At 37.9% G+C, this 10,244-nt stretch overlaps 1 protein-coding gene across 1 annotated transcript in view; it reads right to left on the bottom strand.

Moving 5' to 3' along the window:
- unc5da (unc-5 netrin receptor Da) overlaps window positions 1-10,244 on the bottom strand; it is a gene marked incomplete in the record, with an annotated part of 274,340 nt that overhangs the window by 143,846 nt on the left and 120,250 nt on the right. The window contains 2 exon segments of the mRNA XM_014001635.1: window positions 3,415-3,582; window positions 9,465-9,645. Of these exon segments, the coding sequence (XP_013857089.1) occupies window positions 3,415-3,582; window positions 9,465-9,645 (349 nt within the window).

The raw sequence follows: 10,244 nt of genomic DNA on the forward strand, positions 1-10,244 counted from the left end.
GAAGAGCTGTTTATGTTAATGAGCTCTGTTGGTAACGCCCTCCAAAAATCTGTTGACATTAACTCCGCCCTCCAAAGCCAGCGTTTACGTTAGCATGGCTAAAATAATAGCAGGAGCTCCGTTGTACAACCATATGAGACCCAGAGGCAGAGTCGTGGTCGCAGCTTCTTTTTTCTCCCTCCTCTGCTCTGCGCTCACTCTGCATGCTGTTACCAGAGCAGGGAGCAGCAGCGGTCAAAATACCTCAGAAACTCGAACAAATAGGCTTTAACAAGGCTTTAATAAGCTAAACAATAGAGGTACATGAGAAAACGTGTTCATAACGAATAAAAATAAATAACTAAATTGTGTCTCAAACCCTGGTCTCCCACTCTCTGGTCCAACACTCTACCCATTGCCCTGTTGGAGGCTTGTTGTGAAATGAGCTGCGCATTGCACAACAACAACCGTGACGGCTTTTTATACTGAGGAGGTGGAGTCTCACCCGGGGGTTGCTAAGTAAGGGGCTGAACGCAGGTTCTGGTGGGTTGTCATGCGGCTTGTGACATCACAAAATGACGGAAGTATAAAACTTGGAAGTATAAAACTTGTCATTAATATACATTAAAAATACATTTACTTACAGTAAATATACCCCTGGGTGCATTTTTTTGGTCCTAGGACTGTTTTTTAAGAACTACATACTCAAAGTTGAATAAAAAAAAACCTTTAAAAAGTGAATTTTGCATAATAGGTCCCCTTTAAGACATTTATCCTCCACTACAACTGGATTCAGCTCAGCGTTGTGTTTTTGTGTAGGTTTTCCTCAAAAGAAAAGGTAGCAAATGTCTCAGCTTCTGCCATTTGCCAATATTACCACAATGTAACACAAAATAATGTCTATTCAAATATCATCATGAAAATTAATATTGTCCTTTAGTGCCCATCTATTAATGGGAAGCTTTTTAAAGAGACAGAGGCCAATTTCAAGGACTCTGTCCTCTCTGTTAAAAACAGCTATGATGCAAAGTCAAATTAATTGAAGATTTATACAAAATGACTGCATTTTCATAACAACTGAAGGTGACATAGTTACTTTATTATGAAATAGAATTGAACAATATACCTGAGAAACACAAAATACTGGCCCTTTAAAACAAAGGCCTAGTATTTCTTTAAGGAACGTGTATATCACTCACCGAATTTTATGTCCGAGTTTTAAACTAAAATGAACTTATGTTCCAAAATGATCAAGTTTTCAAAATTTTAGTTAAGTCTTTAAAATATTATGTAAGGTCTCAGGTAAGATCTTCAGATTTGTTAAATCTGGGTTATGAATGAGTATCAACTACCACAACATCAAGTTTTTGCAGGACTTTAAACCATGTTTGTGTTGGTTTTGTTTGATTGGCCATTGTGAATTGAGGTGACTCCTAAAGTTAATTACAGTAGTTAATGATAATCATCTGATATATTTTTCTAAGAGTTTTATTAAAAGCTGTCCAGTGGTTCACGACATACAGTATTTGGCTAAAAGACGAACAGGGTTAACTCAAAAAGTTAACGCCAAATTTCAACACGGAGATCTTATCAATGACCTGTTAGTGCTTGTGTTGAAAATGACTCTCAGCTACTACCACTCAACCTTAGTTCAATATTTGTATTTTTGACAGAGAAACAGAAAATTGTTTGCTGTGGTGACCAAGTTGAAAGGGGTTTTCTTCAAAAAAGTAATCAATTGTAAATGGTCACCCATTAAATATTTTGTTTTAGACAGATGACACACATTTGTTCCTCTATCCTTATGTGGACTTTGCATTGACTTCTATTCATTTACTGGTCATTTCTATTGCCTAACCCTGACCCCTTACCCTAAACCTAACCTCACAGGTACATAACTAACCCTAAACCTAAACTAAACTCAATTCACATCTTAGTCCTAAACCTGACCCCTGACCCACCAACAACATTTTCCCCAATGGGAACTTGACTTTTGTCCCCATAAGGAACAGTGGGTGCTCACTAGACTGAGGGTATCGGGAAAATGATCAAACGTCGTCCACACCAGATAGCAAAGAGTTATACTCTCACACACACAAACATTTGTATTTCTATCCTTATTAGGACCATTCATTGACTTCCATTCATTTCCAGTATTTTCTGCAGCCTAACCCTGACCACCAACCCTAAGACTAAGGCTAACCTCACAGGTACCTACCTGACCCTAAAACTGACTTAAACTCAATTCACACCTTTGGCCGGCATCACACTACAAGAAAATCAGGCCGATGTTTGCCCTTCCGACAAACTGAAGGAAGTCCAGATTATCGTGATGGCTCTAAAGATAATTATAGCAGACATTCCCGCCGTGGGTGGTGAGTTAAGAGTGATCTAATCAGCTCGGAAGGACGTCAGGACCGGTCTGACCTCAAATCAGGGATATTCAACATGTTAGATTTTTTGGCCCAATATCACAGTGTGTGTGGTGTTCACCCGAACTCTCAGCCTGTGAATGAGACGTGTAGCCAATCAGAAAGCGAGGTGACGTAAACAAAAATTGTCATGACTCACCAGAAAGTCTGCTGGATGTTAAAAGTCCTATGGAACTGTTTTTCTTCTGGTAAAAATCGTCCACAAGCGATCCACATTGTTTCTTCCTTGTTGCAAATGTTTATTTACTCACGTCTCTGGAGACCACGTGAGATTTTTCCTCGGGCATCTGAATTCTCGTAAGATTTCAGGAAGTCTCGTGTGATTTAATATCTGACAGTTCATGAATGAAATATCTTTTCGTGTGTAGTGTGTTGTCTCTTGCCATGTGGCTGTACACCACACGCTGTAGGACCAAACCTGGTAGATCCATGATTTTTTTATCCTCATGTGTGGGCTCTATCAGTCTTTGAAAATTGGCCGACTGTTTTAAAATCTTCTAGTGTGACTCAGCCTTTAGTCCTAAACCAAATCCCCAACACAAAAATGGAGTTCCACCATATTAGGACCAGTCTTTGGTCCCTATTAGGACTACAGGGGCCTCATGTACAAAGACTTGCGTGGATTTCTTACTGAAACATGATGTACAGTCAAATCCAGAAAATGGCGAACGCACAAAAAAATCCCAATGAATCAAACCATTCGTACGCCTGCATCCACACACATTTCTTTTGTACATCACAATTAACATATAACTGAGCACAGGTGAGACACCTCCCTTGACACACCTCCATTAACACATGTTAAACAGATGCAAATTACTTCCTGCATGTGTGAAGGACTTGTTTGTTTGATCCCTGCGTGATCAGGAATGATTTCTAGATTCAGGAAAATAATGAATTTAATGTGAGTGAGAAAAAAACCCATTATGCTCTGTTTCTTGTCATGTTTAAGTTTATATTTTGGTCGTGAATGACTCATATTTAAGTGTTTGGTGGCTCCTACCTGGACACACTGTGCTGCAGGTGCTCTTCTGCACAGACAGTCCCTCACAGAATGCTCCTCCGTTGAGGGGAGCTGGATTTGTGCACGTTCGAGATCGTTTCTGCACACCTCGACCACACCGTACGCTACAGGGCGACCAGTCTGTCCATGACGACCAGCCTCCGTTCACTAAGAGGTACAAGGAAAAGGTACTAAATTACTACAAAAAAAAGTAATTATACACTGTGGTAATTTAGGATGTCTATGTATGAAGCAAACCGTTGGCAAACGTGTTAAGATTGGAGAATGAACTGATGAAAAGGTATACAAAAATCAGATGAATTCTGCTACATTTTATGAAAAAAAAAGGAAGAAAAATATGATGGGAGGTCAGAAAAATGAGCACAGAAACACTTCAATCAAGGTTGTGCTTTGGTAAAAGAAATGTGCAGCAAACCTAACATTATAGTTTCACCCTCTACAAGGCCATGACGCGGTGAAAAACAGTGTTTGACGGCCTGCAGTGATGCAAAGAATTTTGAAGAAGGTGTTTAGTGTTGGCAGATAAAAGCTGCAGAGTGGTACTGACCACTTTGCAGCTTTCTTTTCAATAGAATTCTTGTAAATATGCCTGTAAGTTTTTTTTAAGTCTTTGGGTACTCCATTAAACTAAAATGTGAAAAATTTCCACTCTCAGATGCCTTCCATATAAATTCTTTCAAGAAATTTGGTTTTGGTGGCAGTTTGTGAAAAATGTTGTAATGAGTATATATAATATCTATTTTGTATTTTACTTGCAGAACCAAACAATTACATGCAGATCCATAATAAATCAGAACCCTAGCCATATTTGAAGGAATGCAAATTGCCCACCATCTTTCATGCCATGCCTTTACACTAAGGGGCTTGATTTATCAACAGTTACTTTGTATAAAATCCATGGGCAAACTTGATAGTGTAGGCAAAGTTGAATTATTAACAGTGTGCAGTGAGGACTGCGTCTGACAGATGATTTGCGCATAAAATAAACGAAATATTGCTGGGTGGGCTTTGTTTGTTTTCAGCATGTAGCATTTCGCTAGACTGCTTGATGACAAAATAAATTTGATTTCACTCTTCGGTCACCGGCAATGTTTCATAGAAATGGGAATGTTGGCAATAGATGTAGATTTTTATTCCAGGAAATAAATAAAAGGAGATACGATGAATTATAACATTGTCATCCGGCATACTTCCTGACCACAACCATAACCACGCCCATTGGAAATCCGACTCAGCCCATTATTCGACCCTGCATGAAGTGGATCCTTCTTAACTTCAACTAGCATATTTTGTAAAAACATAAAATCAATATTTTCTCAAAAATTGATGGTTTTTCCTTTTTTTTTCTCAATTTGTGCGTCAGCGACTTGTTCCTACTTTCGCTATGGCCAGTAGTGGGCACCAGCCCGCTAAAGCGCAAATCCACTTATTGCGGAGCTAAAAATTTCATTTGCGCTTTAGTGGTCTTACTCATTTTTGTAATTCATAAGCCGATTTGCGCTTTCTAAAATTAAAATGCAGTACCTCTAATAACTAATTGTCTACCAATCATCATTATCTTGAACAGCAGAAGGATGGCTGTCAATGAATCACAACACATGATCTATCCAACAGCACCCCACCCAGATAAACACACTTATTGGAAAGGTATGCATCCTGTTGACTGTTGCTTTGGGTCACGGTTCTGATTTCCCACAGTGCTTTGTGTCTGCTTACGTAGAAGGAAGGCAGTGTTTAGAACTCCCTGTCCCAGCTAAAACAGTAAACGTTTGTAATCCATACTAAAATTTTGTATGTATTGATTTATTTTACTTTACAGTCGGAGCTCCTTTAAAAAAAGTTTAAATGCTGGAGCTCAATACTTGATGTAATTGGTCGAAGCAATCGGCCAACAGGGTTAGAGACTCAGAAATAATTTAAAGATGTTATGCTGATGAAGACTGACATCTAGTGGTCAACTGGAGCAACTACATGGAAAACTTTAAAATCCAAGCTCTTATTTTGAAGTACAGATAGTTTCCTGTTCTTCGTGCTTTCGTTTCCCGTCACAAATCAAATCCGTCATGTACCCAGAATGCATTGCTTCAGTTTTCCAATAAACAGTTTTAGAATTATTTTATTGATGCTTCTTTAATGAAAAATCTACAACAAACAAAATAAAAAGACAAAGAATCAGCCGAACTAGCAATCCTCAACAACTTTTTAATTTTTACACCAGGAGCTAAAGGTCTGTTTCAGGAACTCACATCCCCAGCAACCAGCTGTTGTAGAATTAAGCTGTAAAAGAGTTCATACACCACTAGTTGGCAGTGTTGTACATATATTGTACATGAATTAATGCTAGCTATTGAGTGTCAAATTGAACTTGTGCTTTAAAATTAGCTTCCGTTAGTTTTTCTATGGCACATGCGGTTTTGAAGTTGTGGACCTAAATATTTTCATAAACGCTTTAGAAATTGCGGAGCTAATTTTTGGATTAGCACTGCCCACCACTGGCTATGCAACATTTTTTCAGCAATCTTTTATTTTAATGTGCTGATATCAGAAAATCAACTTTAGGTATCTTTTTCTGTATTCTCTTATTTTTAAGTAAAATAATTGTTTTGTTTTTGTTTTTTGTGAGTTTTTTTTCACTTGATTTGCTGGACTGTAATTGCACATATCTCTAAGATATTAGAAATTAAAAGTTTTTGATAGAGAGTACTACATAAGAAATAAATGCTAATGAGGTCTTTCTAAATCTATCAGTTAGATAGAGCTTTATTGTCATTGTACAGAGCACAATGAAATTACAGTTCAGACCCACACATATGTTCAAAATGCTACATAAAACATAATTTAGAAAAGGTCATTTTGATTTCTGTATGAATAATTTGTTATATAACATTTCTTCAATAAATATTGACAGTAATTAGCCCGTGGCTTTGATCAAGTTTTTAATTTAGTCCCCTTTGTGTAAATGTGTTTAATTCCCCTGTATTAGAGTGTTAAATGATGACCATGACAGTGAGTTACAGTCTGGTGCGTCTTAATGTTATAACTCATTGCACTGACTCTTGTTACCAAGACGTTTCATATTAATGTTCTTATAGACAGGTAGAGCAGAGAGGCAGCTCTATGCTGTCCTGTAGGAGGACATCTTTAAACACGATGAAGATGAGGGAGACAAATCATTAGAAAATACCAGTCAGACAGATAAAGCTGAAACGTCAGAATCCAGAGCATGGACAAAAACATAAACAGAGGGACAGATGGAAAGAAGATCCTTCATAGAGAAAGAAAGCCAGGAGCAATGTTGTGTAAACAAACTTGATGGTTATTTTATCGACACCAAAGTATGCACAAATTGCCATTACTTCTCTTTGTTGTTGCCAATTTATTACAAAAATCAACCTATAGAGTGTTGAATATTGCCTTCTGCATCAGACGACATTTGGCTGCTGATTTGAAACATGAACCCGATGTACAAGATGTGTCTGTAAAATATTTAACACTACTAGGACAGCTGGTGATTCCGAGCACCGTTCAAGTTGTCCTTTTTATTCACTGGAGCACTAGTCCCCCAAAATATCTGTGCATACCACTGTTCCTAAAATCTGAGGTTCGACCATCGGTCTTGTAGATGACTATAGTATAGATCAGTGGTTCCCAAACGTTTTGTCTTCTGACCCACAAAATATCCATGTCAAAAACTTGCAACCCCAAATATTACTGGTCTGAGCACATGAACTTTGTTAATAACCCTAAAAACACAGGTTTTTTGACAATCTAAACAGCTTATACACAAATATAAATACTTATTTTTACTTATTTTGTGTTTTTGTAATAATTATAGGGAAAATATTACATCAGCAATTATTTTATTACCCTTTAAATTGATTTCTGGAGATTATCCAAGGTGCTTCATGACCCATAATTGGGTCCCAAGCCCAACTTTGGGAACCAAAGTGCAGTGGTTCCCAAACCTTTCAGCTTTTGACCCACAAAATAACAGCAGCAGAGACCTGAGCCCACAACTGTTTTTGGATGATACACATTTGTATCAGGTCAACAAAACATGGGCATAGTAACAATATTTTTATACTACATTTATCCATTTTAAATACACTAACCTCACTCCTTTGTAACAACTAAGGCAAAAATGTATTTAATTCAGAAAATATTTTCAGGACCCCACCTTGATGTTTCTGGACCCCACTTTGGGTTCCGACCCCAACTTTGGGAAACACTGGTATAGATAGTGTAAAGTGTAGATAACTATCTTTAAAACAGGCTGAGCTATAGACTTTGTGTTTTCTAAGCTCAATCACCTGTGATGGCCATCTTGAATTGAATTGACTGCAAAAGTTATTGTGTTATACTGAAGAAATTTATTAGTCATGTTAGATACTGATTTTAAAAGAACTACACCATTTTCTTAGTTTTCCTTTTTAAGTATTGACTTTTATAATCCATTGTTTAACTATTGTTATGTCTTGATTAAAATAGCTTAGATATATGCCTGAAACATTATCACAGCACATAAGAAACCGATTATAAAACATTAGGTAAGCATTTCTACTCAGAGTGCCTGCGATTCAGCCGTAGGCCAGTAGTGGGCGGAGCAGGCAGTGAAGAACGTACCGGCATTTCCGGTTTTTCATTCAGCGTGGGTTTCCTGCTTGCATTGAGAGCATTAAACCTCCGTTCATTTCCAGTCATTGGTGTTGTATGGTCCTCATTCTCTTCACATTTAAATCTATTCGACATTTATGTGGTTTCGCCTCGATTTCAGTGAATGAACACTTAATTTTCTTACAATACTGTAAATGTTCACCCTGATACTACTTTGAGATTTTTTTTTTATAAATCTCATGTTCGTGATATATTTTTTCTAACAGACAGGTAGAGGTAACTGCAATAGATAAATGCAAACTTTAAAAAACAAATCTTCCACAATCAGTTAGTGCCTAAAGTAGGAGTTAAACATGACTCTCAGCTACTGACAGCAAATTTAATCATTTTTGTGTTGTCTAAAGCAGGGGTTCTCAAAACTTTTGGGTCTGGGGACCCCTTACAACAGTGATAAAAATTCCAGGGACCCCCTCCAGGGGTAGACATAACCATTGGCGGCACGACGGCTCAGTGGTTAGCACCGACGCCTCACAGCAAGAAGGTCCTGGGTTTGATCCCCGGTTCGGACCTGGGGTCTTTCTGTGCAGAGTTTGCATGTTCTCCTCGTGCTTGCGTGGGTTTTCTCTGGGTACTCCGGTTTCCCCCACAACACAAAAACATGTACAATAGGTTGCCTTCAGGCCCAGGCCGCCCTTGAAAAAGAGATCTGAGATCTCAATGGGATTTGCCTGGTAAAATAACAGTAAATAAAAAATAATAATAATAATAATTGTTTAGGATGTCCGACACAACCTATTTTCATTTCAGACAACCAGATCCTACCTATCTCCTGGTTGTCCTGTGGACAACCAAGAAAAAAAAGACCTTGATTAAAGAAGTTTATGAATGTTGGGTAACCTTTAGATTTTATTAGTAACATTTTATTTCAAAGAAGAGAATGAGGAAGTTTTATTCACGCAGACCCTGTCAACCTGGCTGACTGAGAACAATTATAATATATAATAAACTTTGTCTACAGAACAATATATTTATTAAATTACATTTTTCTTGAGATTCTTTTGGACAACCAAAATGTTTTGCGGAGAACCAGGTTTTGTCAACAGGTTGTCTGCTGGACAACCTGAAAAATATCCTTATGTCTACCCCTGGTCACATAAACCCCTTGCTGTTTTACAAGACATGGGAATATATATTTTTATTTAGTTTGTTATGGTTGATTTATAAGTTCATTGTTCTTCATGCATTTTTAAAAGAAGAACCAAATTAACAATTTAGTGACATTTTTTGAGGACCCCCATGATAACTCTCATGGAACCCTGGGGCTCCTGGGACCCCAGTTTGTGAACCTCTGGTCTAAAGTTGCTCAGCTGTGGTGGAGGACCAGAGTAAAACCTAGTGAATATCTGATAGCCTACCGTAAACCACAACAGAAGCTGTGGCACTTCGTCTCTTGGCCACGATGTTGCTAGCGACGCAGGTGTAGTTCCCAGAGTCGGAGAGTCGAGCTTCAGAGATGATTAGATCATGTTCACCTTTCGTGTTCATCACACCATCATCACCAAAACGCAGAGAATCCTCATTTCTCAGCCATTCTACCTGAAAACAGCAGGATATGTCAAATTTATCCAGGTGCTGAAACAGAGAACTCACACTATCTGTCATCAGCACTAAAACAGTTCCGAATTAGCAACTTTTCCAAGAGCTGAGGAAACACTTCTGCACAGGGACCTCCTAACCCAACACACCTCATGAGTGTTCTACTGAAATAAATAGATATACACATTTTGTTTTATACATAAGTTTACAAGACTGCAGTAGAGTCAATATATAAGAATAATTTTCTCTTCTTCAGCCATTACATACATAACATGTAATATTGGAAAATTTCAAAACAACTGACATAGTTGCTTTAATTATTATGTTCAGACTTTAAAAAGAAATGGGGAAGGAAGATAAAAAAAACAACTGTGAAGAACTTGTGGTTGGGAAAAAGACAAGGGGCCTCATGCAAAAACATGTTCGTATTCTTATCCTAAATTTCTCTTACTTTTGTTCGTACGAAGGGTTCGTACGAACATGTCACGTCAGATTCAACAAACTCTTCTATCTTCAGGAAAAGTGTGTAAATGAGCTGTGTAAATTCCACCTGTTCGTATCCAGCTGCTCATGCACGCTAGAGGAGATTAGCATAATTA

Source organism: Austrofundulus limnaeus, unplaced genomic scaffold (assembly GCF_001266775.1).
Source record: "Austrofundulus limnaeus strain Quisiro unplaced genomic scaffold, Austrofundulus_limnaeus-1.0 Scaffold10, whole genome shotgun sequence".
NCBI lineage: Eukaryota > Metazoa > Chordata > Actinopteri > Cyprinodontiformes > Rivulidae > Austrofundulus > Austrofundulus limnaeus.